General features: G+C 43.3%; 1 protein-coding gene across 4 annotated transcripts in view; it reads left to right on the top strand.

Moving 5' to 3' along the window:
- The window catches only part of Calx (sodium/calcium exchanger 3), a 160,851-nt gene extending 135,435 nt beyond the window's left edge, over positions 1–25,416 (top strand). For 3 of the 4 annotated variants that reach the window (XM_076800579.1, XM_076800578.1, XM_076800576.1), the window contains exons 7-9: positions 15,318–15,489; positions 20,700–21,009; positions 22,725–25,416. In XM_076800579.1, coding sequence (XP_076656694.1) covers positions 15,318–15,489; positions 20,700–20,904 — 377 coding nt within the window. In that variant the 3' untranslated portion in view covers positions 20,905–21,009; positions 22,725–25,416. The remainder of the gene's footprint in view (positions 1–15,317; positions 15,490–20,699; positions 21,010–22,724) is intronic. The other variant, XM_076800577.1, reaches the window with a different exon arrangement.
- Positions 25,417–25,807: the final 391 nt, after the last annotated feature.

Below are 25,807 nucleotides of genomic sequence, written 5' to 3'. Positions count from 1 at the left end.
TGCACCGATTTATCAAAAAACTAACCGAAAGAAAATAACCACAGTGTTCCTACAAAAATATCCATGAACTCTGAAAGTTTATTATACGGTGGTCAACTGATACCACTAAGAAAACTACTGAAACCACTGAAACTATTAAGTATTAAACTAACTATTGAATATTTATTTTCTTCATGAAACCTTCACCATCACATTCCTGACACTTTTCCGATTAAAACGAGCCCAAACTCGACCCAATTTGGATCACGATTACTCGTTAAATTCAGGTGGGAGAATTCAAAAATGGTCGGTTCGGATAGTCGAGGTTCTACAAAATCGTCGATTGAACGAGTAATTCTGGCCCGAACAGTATCGTGTTGGGTATCGTTTTAATCGGAAAAATGTCACGAATATACCGGTAAAGGTTTTATAACAATATCTTTAGAAGCAACCAAGTTACGTCACCATAAAAGTTTTTTAACGTCAATCTAACGTTTCCGAATAACTCAACGAAGCGGCATCGATCCGGACGGTGATCTTCGCGCAAGCCCATCGTTAAGTACCTAACAAATTGCTAGCTATCAATAAACGTTAGTCCTTGTCCCGAATAATAGCTCGTCGGTTGACAGACAAAGCCTCGGTGCAACGGTGTTTGCTTCTCATCACCGGCATCGTCGTTTCTAATTGCATCTGTCACCGCAGCGTCGACAACTTCATTACCATACGCTACTATTTGAACTTCCGGTGGAACTATTCGTGTCTCCGTGCCGATTTTAAACTCGATATCAAACGGTTAATTGTTCCGTGCGCCGGAAAATCGTTGGTAAATCCGTAATAGACACGATTCAACGATGCGCGCCATGTTTTCGACAAACCAGCGAGAATTTTCCCGATCTGCCAGCGACAAACACGGGCAGCCCGTCGCCGGGGGATTAAAGACGTCATGACAATAATAATTATTACAAACCGGGCCCGCAACACGGTCTATCCCGCCACTGGAATTACCCCATTCCGTATCCGACCTCGGGATTAACGAGTGAATTAACTCACTCCGCCGAATAGCGGATCGCCCATTTATACATAAATGAAACTGCACTATTACCTACGTTTAGACAAGCACAGTCCGTCATGAAACTCACTGACAAGTTGCCAACTGTCTGGGCTGATAGGCAGATGTACTTGCCCCGACAATCACTAGTCCCTTGGAAATGTACGTTTCGAGAATTTTTTTTTTTTTTTGAGGAAAGTAAGCAATACATCTTTTTGGAACTTTAGAGCTGCGTTTGTGCGTGTATAAACTATACTCATGAATTTTTATAAATTGGCATATTGATGAATGTAGTAACTGGAACAATCGGAGCTAGTTTCATCCCCCGGAAACATATGTACACTTTGACAATTATTTTTGGGGAAAACCAAATAATGTATCTTTTTGAAATTTTACCGATTCGTTTACACGTATGTGGACCACATTCCTCAATTTTTGTGCACCGCTACCTCTAAAACTGTGACAACTATTCCTCGGGAAAACAAATATCTCTCGGAAGACTTTGTTTCTCGTAAACTTGGCTGATAATTACCGTCGAATTTTTCAATATATTGCTTAAACAAATGGATATCCAGAAAATTGATTTATTCGAGATTATTCTGCATCGAGTACCCGGGAGCCTGACACAAAGAAAATTCCGCACGAAACCGTTAATTTCCGATATAATAAAAAATCAAGAACCCTTAACGCTCGAATGTAATTTCATCCCCCACCGTACAGATCCGCTTTCATAATTTTTCATTGGCAAAAGCGTACGCGACCAATTTTCACAAAACTTCGAAGACTAATTTGCACACGATTGAGGCACACCACCACGAATTTCTCTACACGGTTAATATTACGCATCTCCTCCGGGGGCAAAGGCACTCGGATTTTCATCGCGGGCTTTTGTGGCCGACTGTACCCGCGAGTAACCGCAGCGAGAGTTCTATTCGGTTCGTCGGCCGGCCGAAACGAAGCGAGTTGAATCGCGGGTATAATTCCGGGAGGATTTTTTAATTAAACATTATTACGTTAAGCTGGTCGAGCAGCAGCAGCAGCAGCAGCAGCGCCTGGGTGGAGCTATTCAACGGACGCGTTTACCCGGGCATCTTGAAAGAGCCGAGGATTTTGTAACCAGCTCGGTCAAGACGGCCTTTCAGCTTTTCACCGAATCAAGTATCAAGTTATCGTACGACAGCTCCACGTATTTCCCAGCCCTTTCGCCCGGCCTCCATTTTACTCGCCGTCGAAAACCGCCCCCGTTTGTTCGCCCCTCGAAACCTTCTTTCGTCGATCCTTTCGCGAGGCTTCGAAATTCTTGCGTGTTTACCCCCGTTGTTAGAAGGAAAAGCGGTTTCGGTATTGTGCGACTCCTCCGGTCCCTTCAACGATTCCTATCCAACGGCGTAAAAATGCTCGGATTCCACGGCACGCGCGTCGTCAATTTTTCGCCTACTTCTTACGCTTACGTTACCAAATATCTGCGTAATCGCGGCAGCTCGTGACCGGCGCGCGCCAGATCGAACCTTCCTCTTTCGAACGAGCCCTTTCCCGGCGAAAAATATTCTCATACAAGGGCGAAAAGTCGAGGCGCGTGAAACCATTTTTCGTATATTCCTGTCGGTCACCTGGTCACTCTACCTTATCGGCAATCTACGGAGTCTTGGCTCTTAATAAAATAACTTCGAGAGTGGGAAAGGGTTAAACAACACTAGGTTTACGGGGTTTTCTAATGTTTTGAATTTACAATTCTTAACATTCTAAGGACACGTCCACGAGGAATTACTCAACAAATTTATTTCTTTGGGTATATATAATTGAAACAAAAATGGCTGAAAATTCGACCACCACGTTCTTGTAATTTTTATAAAGTAATTTAAAATTGTCACTTTTAATGCTCCGTGAACCTAGGAGAAGGCAATTAGTATCAGGTGCAGATTGGGTCGATCGAATCAATCGATATCGGAGCGAATTTTTGTATAATTCACGGGGCCCGGCCGGCGTTATTTAAGGAACTATAGCTTTGCTATAGTTTTACGAGGCCGGCGAAACTTCCGGCGACAAGATCTCATCGATATTTACGCTCCGGGCCAAGATTCCAGCGATCTCTATCGATCGTCTCTCATTGTCCGCAAGTCGAGCCTCCTATCGATAGGTCGCGGTCGAAGAAGACGACTTCCGGAAACTTTAGCCGGATTGTTACGACGAAACGTCTCGGTTCCTCGCCGCCGGGTTCCGCGAGTTACAGCCCGACGCGAGCAATTTCAGATTTATACGGCCGATTGTCGAGCGACTCGCGATTTAAGTCGAGATACGCGTTCGTAACGTTACCAACACGGACACAGCCGAGAGACGGTGTCTGCGAGTAGACCTCCGGGACAGCTTTGAGAAACGTCGCGACATTTTTCCGCGCCGTTTGCCTGGGATTAAAGTGAAATCCTGGGCGTGTTTTATTTAACAGTTGGCTCTACGGTGTACGCGTTCTTAGAGGTGCGTTTAGGGGAATTTTTTGTGGAGGGAAGGACTAAGATTTCGAAACGAGATTTCTCACCGGCGGATTCCCCAGCGTTCGAGCTGTAGTTTAACATTTTTTTACGAGGCCTTGTCAATTTGGAATGGGATCTATAGGGTGTTCAATATAAGACTGATCTGTTAGTAAGGCACCACTAAAAATTGCTGTATCGTTATTCAAAATATTTTATACGTTATTAAATTTGTATTTGTGTAATAAATACTTCAGTATTGTACGAGTAAATTGCACCATTTTCATATGTATAACATACAAAATATATACAAAGGAAATATTCCAGGTCATAAGAAATGTTTCGTTTTGGAGTTGAAATAGCTTCGAGTGGAAAGGGTTAAGAGTGGCTTTCAGATTTTTTGAAATGAGAACGACGAAAGATATTTTAGTGCAACTTCCCGCATTCTATTGAACAAAGCCTGCTCCGTAACAGACAATTTTAGTTTCCTCGAATTTCCGGTCGTAATCGTATGATAAAGGTAAACGTTCCGGATGCCGACACGAAGATGAACAGAAGACGTCGCGTAATTCGCGAAGATGTCGGATTCCCAGCTTCGCGATGCTAATGGAAATGGGAAAGTCTTGTAAGGTTCTCCCTGGGCTCGTCTCGTCGGCACAGTATAAAAGGACGACGATGGTCTGCCGCGGAGTACGATTGATCGAACTTCGCGAATCATTAGGCGTGTCCCGTCCCCGGATCCGCAGCCGCATACAATTGGATAACCCGGTTTCGGCGGGCGCGGTTCCGTTTTGGTTAATGGCGTGCCCCCGTCCAAGGACGTCTATAAATTCCGGGCAGGGGCGGATAAAAGTTGTCGAAACGGGCCGCCGGGCGCAGAGCCGCGATATTATTTCGCCGACGGGTTTTAATAACCGTTATCGGAGCCCGGCGCCGCGCGATTACGCCGGAAGCCGACGGGATAGTCGGATCGTTTCGGTTCAAATGAACCGGAAAACCGAATTAAACGGCCTGCGGTATATATCTCTTTCCGCTTCTTCCCCCGTTTTTTACCTCTTCCCCCTTCCCCTGTCCCTTCCCCTCCAGGGAACTTCACCGGGATCCACGGTGGAAGATCTTTTGCAAAGCTTCTGCGGGGAAATTGTTGAGAAATTGAATTGGGTCGCGCCGAGGTCAGATCGAATCAGTTTTCGAGGTCGGTTCGTTAAGGAATTTTATCAGTTAGGGGTGGTCGCGGTGTGTCGGAGAGTTTATGGAGAAATTAGGACGGGTTTCGGTCGTGATTTTGATAATTTTTTGTATTTGTTTAGGAACAGCTTCGAAACTACTCGAAACACTTTTCGGCTTCGAGCCTTCCGGTAGACACGTCTAGGAGAAATTCATTGTTCTACGCGGATCGATCACTTTCATATGTTTTCGAGTATGCTGTGATAGACTGTACGCAAAATTAGGGGGGGTTTAAGTGATGATTTTGATGGTCCGCAATTTGTTTATGAAGCGCGAGAATTTCTCGAAACAACTCGTATTATATCTGCCGTTCGGGAAGACACGTTTCAGGAGAACTTATTGTTCTATACAGTGCAGTCGGTTTGATGTGGTACAAAGTAGACTGTGATATAGTATACGGGAAATTAGGGGGGGTTTAAGTCATGATTTTGTTTACTTCAAATTTGTTTATGAAGTGCGCTTGAATTTCTTGGGAGAAGTCTTTACGTTGCAACTTTCAGAACGACACGCTCCAAGAAAATTAACTTTTTTATACATATCTATCTCTCCGGTATGGTTCGAAATATACTATCACACAGTATACGCGAAATTAGGGGGGGTTTAAGTCATAACTTTGCGATTCCCTCAATAGTTAATAAAACACAATTAAACAATGCGGATCCTTCTCTATCTCCACGAGAGCACTCTTAAAATTGTTATATCTCGAAAACCACTTGTCGTATTCGGATGATTCTTCTTTTGTTTGAATAATAAAGATTTATACTTTCACGTTAATTTCGTTTTCCACAAAATTCTCTTCTCGTTTCTCCAAAAAAAAAAAAAAATTCTTTACTTACGTAGGCGACATCAAAACTTTTCCGAGTCTCCAGAATACCTTCCACGAACAGGCTCGCGATACGCGCTATCACCGGTGGTAAATCGGCCGCGGTTAATTACGTTACTTTAGTCCGAGACTGGCCGTAAATGCTAGCTTCCAAAATTACGGCAGTAAACTCGCGAGAGAATTCTGCCAATAAAAGATCCCTCGACGCGGCATCGCGTTATTTATTTGCACCGCGGATTTCGTCCCTCGCCGATACCGCACCCTCTCTCGCGCTTTCACCCAGAGAGAAAGGGTGAGAGAGAGAAAGGGAGAGGGAGAGAGGGGGAGAGGAAAGCGTTTACGACTACCCCGTTATTGCCCCCGGAATTTTCAACCCCCAGAAGCACGTGACCCTTACTACTTCTTTTCCTCGCCCTTCTCCCCCCGGCGATCGCCCAGAGAAGTCTTCAACACTTTTTAGTATCGACGCGGCCATAAAAGCGTCCCGGTAATGGGGTTGTCGAAAATTTTCGACGCTTCTTATGATTCAATTACCGAGGGGGCGGATTCTCCAGGAAATAGGGGCGCAAAATGACAGAATGGAGACCTTCCGCGGAATCTGCAATTCTAATGGAGCCGCATTTTTCATAAATTTTGCATGAGCACCGAGGAATTGTGTACCGTGCAGAAATTGTAAGCTGCCGGTCAGATACAAACTCTATTATACCATTATATAACAGCCTCGGAAGACGGATGCTTTTGACGATTTTATGGCATGCATCGTTTGTTTACATATTTTTGAACCTACCTCTTCGAGATCAATGGTAATCCTACTGACGGACCTGATTGAACATCGATATTTACCAGCGAATGGATGAAACGATTATGATTCAATGATATAATTTTTTTTTCAAAAATTTTTCTATGAAACTTTCACCAACATGTTCCCGACACTGTTCCGATTAAAACGAGTCCAAACACGACGCGATTTCGATCACGTTTACTCGTTTAAAACACGATAGAAAATTCGGGCAACGCCGGTTCGGATAATCGAGGTTCCAGTAAATCGCGTATTAAACGGCCAATTATAATCCAAAGTGCGTCGTGTTGGGTATCGTTTTAATCAGAAAAATGTCACGAATACAATGGTAGGAGTAAACAAACAAAAGAGTAAAAAATTTGTATTACCTCACAGAACATAAAATACCGCGCACATCTGTTCCCAGTGTGTCCAGACGTTGCTATATTTCTCTGTAACCGCCGAGGTGCTCGGAAAAATCGTTCGGGCCGTCAAAATACGCTTACATGGAAAACATATAGCAACTTTTCGCCTCGAATTTCGAGTCAGCGGTTCGGAACACGTCCGCGAATTACGGCCGCGCGATTAACGCTCCGGCGTCGCGAATTTATCAAGGAATCGCGCGGGTCGGTGCCGCATTCTAGCCGGATTTTCGGGCGTGCACGTCGGGGAGGGAGGCGGTAATATGCTTGTCGACCTAGGCCACGGGTGATAATTTATTACTCCGGGGGGCTTTGTTGCGGCCGAACAATGGCGCGGCCGCCATGCTCGTGGACCGCCGATGCGGAAACCGGCCGGTCCAATATTGTCTGGCCAAGAATGTCCGTCACCCCTTGACAACCTTGCCTTGCACAACCCCCGCGGAAGAAGTTATTCGACCCGATGCACCGCACTCCACGATCAATTTTCTTCCGGGGCAACTATGCCAACGGCCACGAACTTTCGACCGTTCCCAGTCAAAGCCCCCATTCAACCTACCCCCGGGACGCCAATAAACGAGGGTGCCGGGAGAAATCGTCCGGTTTAGGGTCCCTACCCCTCCCCTCTCCCCCCTCCGGGTTTTATTAACCTGAAGGAACGACGTTTTTTCGACTGCTTTATGGACGCCTGTTCATTTCGCCAACTCTGTTCCACGATTCTACAATATCTTGGGACTTAAGGGGGTGCGCGCCACCCTGTACGCCTAATAAAATGGGGTAAACACATTTTTTGCGCTTGTAAAGATAACGTCAAAAAAGATTTTTTTAGGGGAACATTGAGCAACGTTTTAGCCTTATTTTCATTTTTTTTTTTTTACTACTTACAATTTCGAAATGGGGGAGTTGTAGAATATTAATTAACTCCGTGTCCAGCAAAACCTTGGCGGCTTGCAGCCAGCGGGTAAGAGTGACTGGAATGTGAAGAATAAAATATTGTTTCATTAACTCGAACAAAAATAGATTATCCTCAATGTAGCGCCTTAGTCAGCTGGAATTTTATAAACGTTTAAAGTTGATTTCTTTTTTTCAGCGAAAAAGATATTTTTCCTTAAACCATTGATCTCGAAGTGTATAAACGTTGGTGCTAACAACTATATTATATCTCGTCGGGTTCAATTTGTTCAGATAACCGGAAAAATAGTAAAAATTAATTTCCAAGCTTAGTAAAGAAATTGTGTCGGCCATGTATGGCCAGAGTGGCACTCAAACTGTTCAAAATTAATTATCTATACTAAATGAAAATAAATTGTAATAAATGAATAGTCTCCCTAATTTCCTGAATAAATATTTCCACTGGATCAATTTTTCTGCTGGCTACGTATTAATAAAAATTGTGAAATGTAGCCCCCCCAAAAAAATACAGTAAAATATAGCCTAAGTATAGCGAATGCAGCGCTCTTTTTGGGGGGAAATGCACGCTGCATACTGCACCGTGTCACGGGCAGTAGTCCGACCATTCCCAGCGAAAACACTGTCGGAGGACTCGTGTCCAGGTCAGGGCCCGCTCTAGCGGTTACGACGCCCCGGGCAAGAAAACAAATTGCCGCCCCTTTTTAAGCACTGAGCTTTTTTTTTTAGCAAAATTGTCTGGCAAGGATAGTCTGAAATTTTCTATTCATTGAATATTTAAAACATCAATATTTTTCTCACACTTACAGCCAATGCGAAAATAGCGCCCCTAAATTTTGGCGCCCCGGGCAAATGCCCGGGTTGTGCCCCCCCTAGAGCGGGCCCTGGTCCAGGTCGACGTCAGCGTCCCAGGATCTTTTTGCTCGCCGGGTTCGGTTGATAGGGACTTTTCAAGCGCGAGCCCGGCCCGATGATAAACGACCGCACATAATTCTGCTCTCAATGAATATTATGGCGTTGGCCAGGCAATCATATTTCGTTTTTATCGTGCGTACACCGTTTGCCGGCCGAAAGCGTGACTCATGAAGAAGAACAGCACGGTTTGATAACCGTGTAATAAAACTTTCCCCCTGTCATGTATTCGTGGTCCTCGGGCCTGCCGATCTCGTTACAAAACAATTAGAAACATTCGCAAACGTAAACACTTCTATTGTGTACGAGGAGGTCCTCGGACATTTATTGGATGCACGAAAAAAATGGAAATTAATTCGTGCACCTTTCCTCGTGAATTTACTCACTAATTTTTATTGACAAACTGTTTACCGACAAACAATTAAAACCTGACATTTTACCGGACCTTTTCTGTGATTTTTCTGGTACCTTTTAATCTGGAAATTTTTTTTCTCTATTTTGAAACTGTATACAGGGTGTCCCAAAAATGTTGTGAGTCCTTAAAAGGGACGATGCCGAAATTCAAATGACAGGTTCTGGATATTTTTAATTTACAATTATTAAGATTGTAAAGATACATCCACGAGGAATTATTCAACTTATTTCTTTGGGTACATGTTATTCAAACAAAAATGGCTAAAAATTTGGGCAGTACATTCTTCTAATTTTTATAAAGTAATGTAAAATAGTAACTTTTAGCGGTCCGCAAAGCCAGTATTAAATCTATTTATTAACGTTATGAATTTTCCTATTGAATTAACATTTATCCTTCCACTATAATATCGATTTAATTGTATTCTAAAAATTTCACTGGCAAACGTAAGGGATCAGTGACAAGATTAATTTGAAAGATGTCTTCGTAACTAAAATTTACAGAAAACTAAATCGAATGAATTTAATAGAAAGAATTAAATTCAATAATTACATTAGTCCATGACTCGACTACAAACGGTGCAATCCACTCGTATCACGACAATGGTTAAACCATGAACGATCCGAGTTACTCACGTTTAAAAAAAATGCCTGAAATTCCCAGCAGGCTAATCTCGCGTTGCAAAAATCGGCGATCTGGTGGTTAGAAAAATTTGCATTTCCCGCGGCCATATGTTCCAGGAAAAAGTGCACGCGTTTCAGCGCATACAGGCGACGCCGTTCATTTCGACATGGATCTGACTTTAATTACGCCAGGACACGGCAGTGCGTTCCGTGTGTTTCGTTTTTCTTTTCTCCTTGTTTTAAAGCCGGACAGTTTAAATGAACACTCCGAAGCAATCAAGCGGCCGTAATTGATCACGATAGTGCTCGCTCGCGGCCACGGTCCCGCGGCGCGCGTTCGACCGAAATGCAATAAGTAACGCGTTCCATTGCGGCAGAGAGAGAGAGAGAGAGAGAGAGAGAGAGAGAGAGAGAGAGAGAGAGAGAGAGAGAGAGAGAGAGCGGGCTGGCTGGTCTCGCGATTGTTGTTCCTACGGCGGCGTTTCTTCCTTAATTAAAGCTGTATTAGTCGGCGATACGACGAACGCGCCTCCTCCTCTACCCGAGCTGAATTTAATCGCGCGACGGAACAATACGAGCCGGATTATCGGCCGGATTTGCATATTCCGTGACCTCGGGGACCGCTATCGTTCTCCTCGGTACACGGCCATAAAAATTCATGGAAAATATGTGTGTGGCCGGGGTTTTCCCCTCTTTTCCCGCCACGAGGGTCCATTTTTCTTACGCGAGAAACGCTTCTTTTCTCTCTTCGTTCGTCGATTAAGCGTTTAAACTTCGACTGCATCGAACGCGGTGAATTCAATTTGTTTGTCTGTGGGTTCGCGAAATTGTTAGAACTTTCTAACACGCTAATCTTCGACGCGAAGCTTCGCAGAAAAACAAAATTAATTGACATTACTTTTTTTTTAGTCGAGTCGAGTCGGTGGATGGGGACAGTGTCAAATTTAGCCTTGGAATGTTACCATTAATAGGATTCGTCGCATCGAGCACTGTGCTTTATAAACATTTTTTTTTTTTTTTGTAGGTTGCTGAACCCATTTGAACTTTTAATTTTGTAGGGGAAATTCCACAGAATCTACATATATTCTTCTATATTTTATGTGTATTCTATTATATTCTACTATACGGTGTTTCCTCGATATATGTCGCGAATGTCTAGCCGATAAAAGTCGCGGAACTATTCCCACTACCGCGGGGTATACCCCGTGAGAGGTCACGAAGCTCGAGAGACCTCGGTCGCCGAGGAGTGTCGGTGTGTGAGACCATTACTCTAATCCAATAACAAAACTTCTTAATTTGTCATTATTTTTTTACGTAGTTTTAACCAACATATTCCCGGCATTTTTCCAATGAAAACGATACCAAATACGATATAATTCCCATGATATTTACTTGTGTAATTCTCCTACCTGATACATGTCCCTGGCTAGACCAGTGTTGTGGACATATATCGAGAAAACGCTGTATCCAGATATTCTATTATATTTGACGGTATTCCACAATATTTTCCTAATTGTTCATTGCAATCGATGCAAACGATTTTTATTTGAGAATCCTCGGTCTTCATTTATTAAGATCGTTAAAGCCGGAAAGACATCTTTATTCGAGGCTCCAGTTCCCTGTAATTGATGTGGAAAGTTTTTACGGTGCGCAAAGATCCACATCGTACTAATTAATAATGCACAGCCGTTACTTTGCGCTCGCAGTTTCCCCAACGGTGCGCCATGAGAAATGAATCGGCGCACACGTGGCTCAACCTTAATCCGGGGGTACACGTGGGTGCATGATGCAGTAGGATGCAGTAGTGGGATGCAGTGGGATCTGGTGCACGCCTTCGGCCATTCCCGTCACCTGGCCCCCTGTACAAAGCCGGTTCTCGTCGGCACAATAGCCAATAAAGAGAACTTGCCCGAGGCTGTTTACTTCGATCCCGTTGCATTATGCTACCGGTTAAACTTGGGCGCGAACGTATCGATACCTTCGGCGAGCGTCGTTAAGCCGCTGTGGACTTTCGTGCGTGTCGCGAATAAAAAAAAACACGTGTGCCTAACAGTCACGATAAAATAAAAATACCAGAAAAAGAGTAAGAGTAACTGTAATCTAAATAATATAAAATTGAAGAATCAAGAAAAATGAATGGACGTCCTGGGAAAAACAAGTGACCCATTTTCTCAACGAAAAACGAGAGAAAACGAGTTCATGCAATTATGACAAGCACCGACACAGGTGAAATTTAGAATACCAAGAGAATCGAAAGAATTTAAGAACATATTATTATTATTTTCCATCCATTAAAATTATTGAAGTAAGAAGAATAATGATACTTAAAATACTGGGGGAATTGAAAGAGCTTAAGAATATATTATTATTTTGAATCCATTAAAATTATTAACCCTTTGCACTCGAAGCTACTTTAACTCCAAAACGAAACATTTCTTCCGACCTAGAATATTTCCGTTCTATATATTTTTTTTTTTTCATATTGTAGTTACGAAAATGGTGCAGATTACTCGTACAATACTTCAGTAATTTATTAAATACAAACAAGTTTAATAATGTAAAAAATATTTTGAATAACGATGCAGCAATTTTTAGTGGCGCCTTTCAATCGCCATTCGAGCGCCGAGGGTTAAAGGAGGAAAGAATTTTTTTTATACGTTTCACAATCGATGCACAGTATTTTTATTCCATTTTTAAATGAATAAAAAGAGGGAAAACGATAGCATGAATTCCCAAAGGAGCAAAGCAACGAAGGGAGGGGAAGCAGCGAGAGGAGAACGTAATTAACAACAGAGAGCGAAGAACAAAGTATTAACAGCAGCATGGCGGCAAGGAAAAAGTTCGGACACAAGCGAGGCTATTAAATCAACGAAAGGCGATTGCGTTCGATTCGAAAGTGGAATCGGCCGAAAGAGGGGCTACGTACTGCGGACACGGATGACAAATGATAGAAGTCAGAGTGGAAAGGGCAACGTTAAGCCGAAGTAGTTGCCTCTCTCTCTCTCTCTCTCTCTCTCTCTCTCTCTCTCTCTCTCTCTCTCTCTCCGCGGAGTGGCAAACAAAGCCCCAAGTGCCATTTTAAAAGTTCCGGGGTTTCGAGGCTATCGGAGCCGGCCCTTCGAGTCTAGTCGGCACGAAGTTTCGTTCCGTAAATCTGAAAGTTGTTCGCGCCGCTCGCAATTTATATCGCCGGCAAGGAGTTCTTCCGACCGGAAGTACGATTGTTTCTTCTTGCGACGGTCTCGAGAACTTCCGCCATTGTCCCGTATGCGCGGTACCATTCGCGTGGACGTGCGCGGAACTGGGATCTCTTTAACCGGAAATGCTACGCTTCTCGATACATCGAATTTTCCTGGATCGCCTCCGAAAGTAGCTCGAAACGACGTTGCAAGTAGACTGCGTATTTTATGACAAAAATGAGTAGGTGCGACGACGTACCATTTTCAACGTGTAAAAATTATTAACGAGCAAAATAAATGTTTACTTAGCTCCCGTAGATCGCAATTGACGTGTAAAACTGTTATTTTCCGTAAAGATCCGCAGTCTAGTTACAACTAACCCGGAAAAAGTTACCAGCCAGAATGAATCTTTCAAAAACCGCATCGATCCACAGAAATTTCGAAAATCTTCCAGCACCAAAGAGACCCAAAACTACTTCCTCCTTCCGTCCCAGCATCCCCAGTTACCTCCCTCACAGGTGGCAACGTGTTAATAGTGTTTTCTCGATATATGTCGCCAAGGCCTGGGCGATGAACGTCGCGGAATTACCCCCACTACCGCGGAGTATACCCCGTGAGGGGTCACGAGAGACGTCCGACGCCGAGGAGTGTAAACACGGCTCGGGTGTGTCTCCTGGACGATACATGTCGCCGGCAGGACCCGTTTCGTTGACATATATCGAGAATTCGCTGTGTCTCTAAAAGTATGCGTTCTCACGATCGCGGCACTGTACCATACGCTCACACCGAGTGAGGGGAGGGAAAAGGAGGGGAGGGGGAGCCGTCGCGCGAGTTTTCAGTTGACGAACGGTGGTTTGATCAGCTGCGCAATCGGCAGAGAGCCGCCTAACGAATTTACGCCAACGGGATTACACGTTCGTCGCACGTTCGGCGCGTCATTATTCCGGGTGGGCTCGTCGCAGCTCGCCCAGTCGACCGGGCTTTATGTCGCCTGGTGAACGTAGGCAGCACCGACACAGGCCCGCTGACCGTAAACTGCACACCGGGATACGCACGACGACGTGTCCGAGCTACGCCAAGGTGTCGCCGCAAATCGCGGTGCGCCGCAAGCTTTAGTGCACTCGAAACTCCACTATACTCCAGCACCGCTGCCATTCCGCGAAAACCTGCACCCCCACCCCCCACCCCCGGATTCATTCGCAGACGATTCTTATCGACACTGCTGCCCCGTGTCTTTTACTGGCCCCTGAAATCGAATTTCGATATGGTCAATCCAATACCACTGGCGTGAACCACTTCATTCTCATTAGTTGCGGATTAACAGTGAAAACTGCCCCCCAACCAAATTAATTTTTGTCCGCAGCATTCGATAGCGCCCCCGATGAGAAGCCTCTGTGACAAGTTTCGAGTCGCTACCCCGACCAGGAGGGTAGTTACAGGGTGGAGTTGGTTTTAGCGATTATGCTCCATTTCTTCTGTTCTGCTCAACAAAAAATTACGAAAAAATGTGTAAATATACTGCCTGGTAGCGCGCATGAGTGTGATTTTTTTCAGAATTTTCGGTGGCAAAATCGATTTTTTAGAAAATCCGAAAGCATAAAATTGCCGATTTTATATTGCAGTTTTCACGATTTGACGGTTATATTATTATGGATCTGAGGAAATTTCTTGGTTCGATTTTTAGAAAAAGTTTGTCCACTTAATTTTGCGCCCCGAGTGTATGCACAATCGTGTTAGCAGAGTTAGGCGACCGGGCCTCGGGTTCTCGGCGAAATACCCATTCAATTTCGAGGAACGACGTTCAGGCGACCATGCGCGAGCTTCTTCCCCGCGTGGTGGTGGTAGAAATGTAATTGCGTTCGATTGTACCGCTTCCCGGACGAATGATTGAGAGCGAGCCAGCCGGCGGATCGCGTGGGAGGAACGCCGAATTCGAGGGGGCTTAGCCGCGAAATTAATGGACGGTAATTTACTCCCTGATAGGGAGTATGGACTCAACAGAGAGAGAGAGAGCTGGGGGAGACCGAACAATTCTAATGAATGTATTGTTTGTTACGGTGTCTCCGGGAAGTTCGCGACGTCCATTGCTGTATCAATTTGTCGGGTATGAATATTGTTCCAACCCCCTCGACTCGAACTCCTTGTTCGGATTGACACGATGTTAGATTGATATTGGGATACACACAATAACCAGACTGCGGATTCTATGCATTTGTAGTAAAAATTAACTAAATCCCTCCAACAATTCCCTACGAAAACATCTTTATAATTGCAACAAATGTAAAGTGAAAAATCCGGAGCCGGTCAACCGACTAACAGTGTTAAATAAATTACCGTAATTTTATGACATTTTCTAGACAGCTGTACATCCATAAAAATTGTAAAAGTACAATTACGTGTGGGTACCGACGGCCATCAGAATGATTAGAAAGTTTAATTGCCAGCGATAGCAATCGATACACAAAGCGTGGTTCGACGAAACGAAAGCAAACACTCGCCCGAGTGGTAGGCAAAGAAAATCTGAGTATGTGATTTTATTGCAGACACGTTCGCGAGCAAGGTGGCCGCCTGCCAGGACAAGTACGCCGACGCGAGTGTGGGAAACGTGACCGGAAGTAACGCGGTGAACGTCTTCCTGGGGATCGGCATCGCGTGGAGCATCGCAGCCATTTACCATGCCTGCCACGGCGAACAGTTCGAAGTGGAACCCGGCAAGTCAGTACCGATTCACCGTAAATCACATTTTTCACAGTATAACACATTCTCTTCTATGTTATTATGTTTCGTATAGCGTGTTCCAAGCTGTAGTTTTACTTGACCCCGCCCCCTTTGGGCGTAGTTTCACTTGGACCCGCCCCTTTGGGCGTAGCTTCGCTTGTTCCCGCCCCCTATGGCCGTAGAGCTTCGATTGACACCGCCCCCTTTGGGCGTAGTTTCACTTGACCCCGCCCCCTTTGGGCGTAGCTTCGCTTGTTCCCGCCCCCTATGGCCGTAGCTTCGATTGACCCCGCCCCCTTTGGGCGTAGTGTCACTTGACCCCGCCCCCTTTGGGCGTAGTTTCACTTGGGCCCGCCCCTTTGGGCGTAGCTTCGCTTGTTCCCGCCCCCTATGGACGTAGCTTCGATTTACCCCGCCCCCTTTGGGCGTAATGTCACTTGGGTCCGCCCCTTTTGAGTATAAAACGTTTTCCTCGTGAAATTTCCTCCGGAACGTTGGGTAAATTTATTTGACTCCGCCCCTTTTGAGTGTAATAGGTATTGTCTAACAACCTAAACGTTCCGAACTTAATCTTGATTCCCTTGAAACTATCCCTCGCACCAACCTACCCTAAATTTCAACTTTTTCCCCTCAATACAACGTTTTTTAGAGCATAAGTTCACACTTTGCTCCGCCCATTTTGGATGCCACGCCCTTCGGACACACCTGTAGCCCCACGACTCAATTTAAACTTTCGAAGACGCTTTCTTTCATTCGATCCCAAAGAGATAGAGTTACCCGCCACGGTAGGCTCGGTCCTGGAGAATCGATTTTCACAGTGGACCTGATACGAAAACGAGAAAACTTCCACAGAGGGACCCGCCTCCTCGAACTTCGGCCGAGGAAATCGACGCTTGTCGGTAACTCTTCCCGCGCGTTCTACATGCGGAGAGATTTTCCCGGGGAAAGATCTTCGGGGAAGAGCGTGTTCGACACAGAGTTCCACGTTTATCCTAACCATATTGCACGCTTCCGAACCTGTTCGCTCCGATCGATAAGGGATTCAAAGGACCGGAGGAGGCTCGTCTATGAGACCCTACATACCGATTAAAATTAAAATTCCACGTGGATGGCACATAATACGTTCTCGGCTTGACCTCGAATTCTTGGGGGAGCGAGAGAGCCCCTGCAAATGAGAAAATTGCGAGCTGGAACTATTACACCTAGCGCTATAAATTCCTCACAAATTGTTTACCACGGACAATTTCCGGCAACAAATTCCTGCCGATTTTCGAGCACTTTGGTTTAAAAGTGTCTAGAATTTACATGTTCCCCCTTAGCAAAATGACAAATTTTAATTAGGTAGACACCTTAACAAATTTTTATCAGAATCTGTGCTTGTGTAAAGAAAGATCCGTATAATTTTAGAAGAGAGAAGTCTCGAGATAAAATTAATAACTGTGGTAAATTTGCTGTCAACTATAGACAAACTGTTATTAGTAGTCGCCAAAGAATTCTAAGTTCAATTTGACAAAGGCTGTCTTTAATTGTCGTCTTGTTAAAGGATAACTTTCTTGCTTCGGGTTTCAAGGATCGAGAAGCATGTCGCATGGTTTAACAGGGAACCGAAAGGCAACAATAAGCCAAAGGTAACAACTAGGAGAGAACGGAGAGACAAATCTCGGTTTCACGAACCGTCGAGAGATCTTCGGGCGGAATGAAGAGAACATTGGAAAGCGGATTTAAGGGGCAAGATGCTTATCCGCGGCGCGATGCCTCGACTCGACGCGACTCGGAATCCGATAAGGACGAAACAATAGGATCGAGAGAGAGAGAGAGAGAGAGAGAGAGAGAGAGAGAGAGAGAACGTGGCCTCGATAACCGGCCGTCGTGTCCCATTCGATGTCTTCACGCTCGAACAAACTCCACGAAGAAATTTCACCCGACGATACTCATGCTGAAACCTGCCCAGTGACGATGACAGTGTCTCCTGGCTGGCTGACTGTTATACTCGACGTATTGGCAGCAATACTACCCTGAACCTAGTATAGTATCGATACCCCGTCCAATATCGGCGACAGCTTTTACTCCTCGCTCGGGATTCAGATTTAACCCTCGTCCCTGCATGACACTTTCTTCGCGTGAAAGATGATGTGCTATGATTTATTGATATATCGATCCGAGGCTTTATGACTTTCATTCTTTTCGATTGATATGCGTGTACACCTGAGACTATTTGTCTTCCTTTCATTTGACATCTGAGACGTTGCAACAATCAAGATATGTGGTATAGAATTTTTTGGTTAGAGATCCTTGTTGTGAAAAATTAAGGGGGTGGTTACAGTTCATCCTTTCTGTTTGATTAACGAGTAATGTAAAAATTCTGAAAATAATCTGAGCTATAGCAACGATCAAGATGCACAATACAGAATTTTTTCAAATTCTTTGGTTGGAGATTCTCTTCATGAAAAATTGGAGAAGAAGGCGTATGCGAACCGGAGAATCTTCCTTGATCGAGGGGGTAGTTATAGTTCATCCTTTCTATTTAATTAAGAAGTAAAGTAAAAATTCTGAAAATAATCTGACCTACTGCAACAATCAAGATGCACAATATAGAATTTTTTCAAATTCTTTGGTTGGAGATTCTCTTCACAAAAAATTGGAGAAGAAGGCATATGCGAACCGGAGAATCTTCCTTGATCGAGGGGGTAGTTATAGTCCATCCTTTCTATTTAAATAAGGAGTAAAGTAAAAATTCTGAAAATAATCTGACCTACTGCAACAATCAAGATGCACAATATAGCATTTTTTCAAATTCTTTGGTTGGAGATTCTCTTCACAAAAAATTGGAGAAGAAGGCGTATGCGAACCGGAGAATCTTCCTTGATCGAGGGGGTAGTTATAGTCCATCCTTTCTATTTAAATAAGGAGTAAAGTAAAAATTCTGAAAATAATCTGACCTACTGCAACAATCGAGATGCACAATATAGAATTTTTTCAAATTTTTTGGTTGTAGATTCTGTTCATGAAAAATTCGAAAAGAAGGCGTACGCGAACCAGAGAATCTTCCTTGATCGAGGAGGTAGTTATAGTTCATCCTTTCTACTTGATTAACGAGTGAAGTAAAAATTCCGAAAATAATCCGTGGTGTTGATTGTTCATTTTCAATGTTAAAGATGTAACTACCGTCCGATAATAGGGGAACTCCACCGGCAGACGCGTCAAACGCATTGGTAAAATGAATATGCACATATTCGAGGATAAAATCGCGAGATCGAGGGAAACGGTAATTCGGTTTGGATTATGAACGGGCCCTATTGGTAGGTGCAACGCGTATCGCACGTGCTCGGGTGTTTCCCCGCGAAAACTGGAAGGAGGTTCGCGATTCGGTAATGAATATTTACGCGGCGCAGACTGCACACGGTTCGAGTCACGGGAATCGTAGCTCAGCCCGGTAATCAGGCATTTCCTATGCGAGGGAGGATCCACGGGCCAAGCTCAATTTTCTCCGTTCACTCCGTTGCCGGTTTCGTTGGCCGGGACACCCGGTTTCACGCGAGTTTCGCGAGTTTCGCGAGTTTCACGAGTTTCACGAGTTTCACGAGCCCGGGAAACCGTATCCACGCCAGCTTCCACCTGAACGCGACCCCTGGATAAATATTATTTTTCCGACGACCGTGACAACTTTGATTGACAGTGACACGGGAGCTGGTGTTGTGATTCACTACCACTGTGTTCGTGAAATTTTAATGATTTACGCCGTACCGGGACCGTTCTGCACCTGTTTTAGCCATTAAATGACCAACGACCTGGAAAGTCGAAGAAAGCGTTTCTCATCAAAGGAATACTCATAGTCAATCCTTTCTATTTCATTAAAAACTAAAGTAACAATTTCGAAAAAAATCTGAGACATTGCAACAACCAAGATACATGGTATAGAATTTTTCCAATTTTTTTGGTCAGAGACCCTTGTTGCGAAAAATGAAAAAAGAAAGCCTACGCAAACTAGACCGTTTGTCTCGATCTAAGGAGGGTAGTTGTAAGTCCATGTTTTCTATTAAATAAACAAGTAAAATAAAAATTCTGAAAATAATCTGAGGCATAGTAGCAATCAAGATAGATAATACAAAATTTTTTCAAAATTTTGGATTAAAAATGCTTCGTGGAAAAAATTGCAAAAGTAGGGGAACGTTCGACACCGACCAGCAGAAACTGCGAACCTTATGTCTGTAAACAGTCAAGCTACCCAGCTTGAACAATTAGGCTAATACGGCTAGACTCTATATTATATACATGCTGGAATGTCTTCCACCTAAATACAAATTGGGAGATGCTCCAAAAACCGTACACGGTCACCGAAAACTCGATTAATCCAAAAATGATGGTCGCCAGAGGATTTTCGAGCGGAAAGAGATAGGGATTGAAAACAAAGTAGTCCGAAGGCTGTTAATTTGTAAAAAAGAGCTGCGCGTCAAGCAAACCCGTCAGCTGTTGACGTGATTGATCCCCGACGCGGTACTGTCCGACGTTGATCCGTCGGACAGCTCATACATCATTGCAGAGTTGCAACAGATGCGGACAAGCGGTCGTAGTTGCGCAACGATCATGCAGATGGCGCAGCCCTGTCCTCGATCGTTTGCGCCGGATATGTTATATCGTATATCGATCGAGCCGACACGGATCTGTCATTGATCCATTTGGCAGCCGGAAACCGTTCACGAGAATTTGCAAAATGAGCCTGCACAACGGCGTGCAATTCTATCTCTTTAGACTTTGAACTACTCGATCTCGATCTGTACTCAATTTTGATTGACTATGATCAAATAATAATATGATGTGAATAAATTTTGTGCATTTAGAGTAGATGAGTAGATCAAATGCATCAAACGCGACTCATACCCATCGCTGAACTGCGAATTTTTAGGCTAATTCTAAATTGTCTGGAAAATAGAACATGTACGTTGATTGGAGGAGTAGTTCTAGTCCATCCTTTCTATTTAGTTAACGAGTAAAGTAACAATTCTGAAATTAATCCGAGGTATAGCAACAATCAAGATGCACGGTATAGAATTTTTTCAAATTTTTTGGTTCGAGATACTGCTTGTGAAAAATTAAAAAGGAAGACCATGCAAACTAGACCGTTTGTCTCAATCCGAATTGTAGTGATGGGTATGAGTCGCGTTCGATTCCTGGTGGTTCAAATGTGAAATGATGATATTTTGTCGCAGCCTGGCGTTCTCCGTGACGTTGTTCTGCACGGAAGCGTGTCTGGTGATCCTGGTTCTGCTGATGAGGCGGACGAAGAGCATCGGCGGCGAACTGGGCGGGCCTTTTGTACCGAAGGTGGTCACGTCCGTCTGCCTTTTTTTCCTGTGGGTGTTCTACCTCGTCATGTCGACCCTGGAGGCCTACGGCGTGATCGAGGGCTTCTAAAAAGCCCGAGAGAAACGCGAAAACGTCGGCCTACCCACTGCTGCGCGTATCTTAACTTAAACTCTTGCGTCCGCCAAGGCGTGTGCTCAACGAAACGTTCTCTCGGCAAGTATGACACGCTTAACCATCACTTCTCACCATTTTCAACAGCCTAGATCCCTTCAGATCCTGAAAGGTCAGTCTTTCTTTTTAGAACGAACCTTTAATTCTGTCTACCACAGTCAGTTAAGCCGGATTCTAAAAAGAAACGTTCTCCCGGGAAGTATATCATACTTAATCTCCTTCGACCACGGCCATTTTTAACTATTTCTAACAGCTGTAGCTAGATCCGTTCAAATCCTTGAGCATTAATTTCTTGTTTACATTGTTGAACCCACTCCTATGAGAACAAACCTTTAACGAGCCATTTATACTCCTGTGTAAAAAGAAACGTCCTCTCGGCGAGTACTATGTCATACTTAATCCTTCGACTAGGACCAGTTTGAACTATTTTTAACAGCTGTGGCTGGATCCATTCGAATTCTTACGTATCAATTTTTTTTATATGTTACACATATTTTACATCCCTCTACTCCTAGGCTTTAAATTAAATTCGACAAATACGAATCTGGTTGAACAATGGTCATAAAAAAATTTGTGTATAATATTGAATTATGCCCCAACACGTTGCAAAAAGTCTTACACCTCCGAGTCATTTGGTTCCCCCGTAATAAATTCTCAAAGATGATCAATATCGAGTGTACACTGTCAATAAAACGAAATTGTTCTTTTCCCGTGAAAGATTTCAAGACGAAAGGGAACAAACCTTGTCAAGAGATCCTGCAACCATAAACTCGTAGACTTTCGTCGCCGCGAGACTAAAGAACTGCAATTGTCAACCCCCGAACGCCACCGAAAGAAACGCCCCTCGCTCATTCCCGTGGCTGAAAACAATAAGCGATCTTTTCAGAAGGTTCTACGCAAGAGAAGTGGCTGTTATTCAAAGTTTTCTGGCTCGCGGGTTCGGATAATGGCTTCTCTTTGGAGTTTCGGAGTTAATAGACCCTGTAGACCGGCAACGTACACAAGCGAACGAGAAGCGTTCTATATTCGCGTTGCTATTTTCGCAGCTAAGCTACGAGAGAACGTGCGAGGAGACGACTTCTCGAGCCTACGGATCTTAGGTGGCCCGCCGTTAACGAGCAACGAAAATTTAGTCTGCTATTCGCGGTTGTCTCCCGCAGAGAAATTTAAATTTAGCTTCGGCCCCCTGCGCTGAGAAACGCTCCGGAAAACGCTGCTCACCAGACTCAAGTCGAGATATCTCGGAAAGATCTATCCGAAAGAAAGACACTTCTTAAAAACACACTCTATAAAAAAAAAAAAACATATAACTCAAGTAATTGTAATTATTTCCTCTTGAGAAAAATAACTCGTGTACCTCAAACACCCACAAACGTTTGTACCAAATCCTGAAGCAAAGCCTTCAATAGTTCCACTGCAAAAAATTGCTGGAAATTGAGAAGTAGACGCGGTTCGGATAATGGAGGTTCTACTAAATCGTGTATTACACAAACAAATATGTATCGAACTGTGTCGTGTTTGGGCTCATTTTAATCGGAAAAGTGTTGCCAATACGTTGGCGATGGTTTTACCAAAAAATAATGCAAAATGAAAAAATTATTGTGCATTTTGTCCAGAGTTGCATTCTCTCTGGTCGGAATTGGGAGCGATTTTCTCCGCTGAAAAGTCGAAAAACGCGAAAAATGTGCTCGGCTCAGGGGGTCGGAGGAAAAAAGAAGAAGGGCAGTTCACTGATCGATTTATCGTTCTGTTTCCAGGACAGAAGGGAAGTGGAATCGAAAGGGTGCGATTTCGCTGGGCGAACGAACTCACCTTGCCGGTGAACACACCTGCTACCGGTTAAGCTTCCACCCTGTTCCACCCCCGATCCGGGACGATTTAACAACGAACGAGACCGCGTGACGTCACAGTGTGCGAGTGCGTGAATTAACAAATAAAGAAAGAAAAAGCGAGAGAGAAATAAATAAAAGGGTGTACATGAGGAACACTTCCGGAATGCGTCGGGTGAACGAATGTGAGAACTACGGAGAACCATTGGTGCGTGTGAGAACAAAAAAAAAAGAAAATTAATAAATAAACGTTCCGAGAAGACGAAACACTGCTGCTGCGTTCGGACGACGACGAAAAAAAAAGAAGATGATGATGAATAAGAAGAGAGAGAGAGAGAGAGAGAGAAGACGATGCGAATGAGGAGGAAGCGTGCGAAGAGTACAGTGAGTTTGCCTTAACATAATTTAACAGATACCAATCACCAGAGGATTACAATAGGTAAGAGGATATTAAAACGCGATCTAGTCTCAAGCCGTGCATCGTACGTTCACGGCCGTCGAATTAATTAATAGAATTATGTATACACACGTGCATATGCATACATACATCAATACATACATCAATACATACATCAACAAGAACGTATATACTTACATACATAGGTACATACATAAAGACATACATACATAATGCATATGTAGATACATAGATACATTGGGGGGGGGGGGGTTGGAAACTGTTTTAATATTGATTACTAAAGAGCGAGTATTTATGCAGAATATGAATTTTCTTTGAATTGTATAAGTTTATTTCAATTTTTTTCTATTGATCACGGTTTTCGAAATGGTCGTGAAGAAATGGTTCGACTGTCAGGAAGAACTGAAGCGGTGTTAATTTTGGTTGTGATTATTATGTTTGGTTCATTTGTTGGTTCAAATTTTTGGTTGTACTTTACTGTAAAAACTGAAATACAAACTGAATCATTCAGGTTAAAGTACATATATTTTCCACGAGTATACAAACTTTTTTCTATATTAAAAGAAATTGATGGAATATTGTTTAGAATGTCATTAACAACCAGTGGAAGGTCGGAACAAATGTTAATCTGAAGAATAAATAAAAGTGGAGTCAACATGGAAACCAAAAATAAAGTTTATAACAGTAATTCTGAGTAAAGTTTCTCTAGAACTGTTTTAATGGCAATCTTTGTGTAACAGTTTTAAACAACTACTTGCAGAACAGTTTCAAGCCTTGATAGATGAACAAACACATTCACAAACAGACATGCTATAGTGAATATGTTACACAGAAGCAGTCACACGGACACAGTAAATAGCGTATTTATTTAATCCTCCGAGGAACACAGGTTTCTATGGTATTTTAGTAGCGGAACTTGCGACACCTATTTCGAGAGAAACCGGTGTCGCTAATTTTCTATTAACGTGTATTATTAACGATAGGGGAGCGATGAACCGAGCACCGAACAGCCGAGCCTCTTCCAACGATCTCACGATCAAAGATCCATCGCCTGGATCCCACGAACCAAAAGAATTCAACATTTATTTCGTGCTGGAACCGTCATAGTTTTTAATTTATTCAATTGGTCAAAAATTCTAAATAGAATAAAATTTCATTCACCTGTTGTCAATACTTAAGCGTAAGAGTTGCTGTAAGTTTAGTTATACAATTACATTATTAAATAAAGTAAAAGACTAAAAGGTACATATATTCCTGACAGTTTCAGCATCAGTAAATGAGTCGAGGGATTATCGTCGAAGTTTAAGTCACAGGAAAAATTCACTATGGTCTATGGGATTGTCAGGTTCGTGATAGATCGCCAAAGAAGCCGGGCGGATCGGATCGATTTGCATCGCAAACGTCCGAGTCGCAAGGCTCCGGTAGAATATCGGGTCGACGACGCGAGCCAAAGCAAGGGAAATGTACAATGGATGCGGGAATTTTTTTCACACAGAGAAATTCGCGGAGAAAAGGATCCCGCGGAATAGATAGACCGGAGATCGTAAAAATCAGTCCCGCGAGGATTCGAACCGCTTTCAAGTTACTCTACTGCGAGGAAACCTCGTTCCCTGTACAATGGGTCGCGGAGCTGCGCAAAGTATTGGCCCACTAAATTTTATGGGGCTTTGTGTCATCGTTTTATGCCGGGGAAAATGGCGTACCGATGCTGCCCGGATATTTTACTAACTTATTTCACCAGGAGAAATGGTACGGTGTATTTATTTAACCATTTATTAGCAGAAAATGTCCTGGGAAATCGACAATCCTCTCTTCGAGAGGAACTGCTTGTATACTTGACAAGCCATGTAACCTTTGAATAATTACAATTATTTCGTCAGGATATTTTATTAGTTATTGATTTTAGCAATAGAAAAACCTAACGAAGAATTTATTTATATTTTGCAACCGATTTATCTTACAACGCAATATTATGCCCAAAAAGGACATACTGATGCGTTGTCGAATTTTATACAACTTTTATATTCAGTGAAAAATTCATTTTACTTTACTCTAAGAGTGACTTCATGATTCAATGACTCAATTATTCAATTATTCAATGGTTCGATGATTCAACGATTCAATGGTTCGATGATTCAATGGTTCGATGATTCAACGATTCGATGATTCAACGATTCGATGATTCAACGATTCGATGATTCAACGATTCGATGATTCAACGACTCAATTATTCAATTATTCCATGATTCAACGATTCGAAGATTCAACGATTCGAAGATTCAACGATTCGATGATTCAACGATTCGATGATTCAACGACTCAATTATTCAATGATTCAACGATTCGAAGATTCAACGATTCGAAGATTCAACGATTCGATGATTCAACGATTCGAAGATTCAACGATTCGATGATTCAACGATTCGATGATTCAACGATTCGATGATTCAACGATTCGATGATTCGATGATTCGATGATTCGATGATTCGATGATTCGGTGATTCGATGATTCAACGATTCGATGATTCGATGATTCAACGATTCGACGATTCAACGACTCAATTATTCAATTATTCAATTATTCAATGATTC

Source organism: Halictus rubicundus, chromosome 15 (genome assembly GCF_050948215.1).
Source record: "Halictus rubicundus isolate RS-2024b chromosome 15, iyHalRubi1_principal, whole genome shotgun sequence".
Lineage (NCBI taxonomy): Eukaryota > Metazoa > Arthropoda > Insecta > Hymenoptera > Halictidae > Halictus > Halictus rubicundus.
The sequence above is the reverse complement of the archived record's forward strand: the minus strand, read 5'-3'. Positions and strand labels throughout refer to the sequence as shown.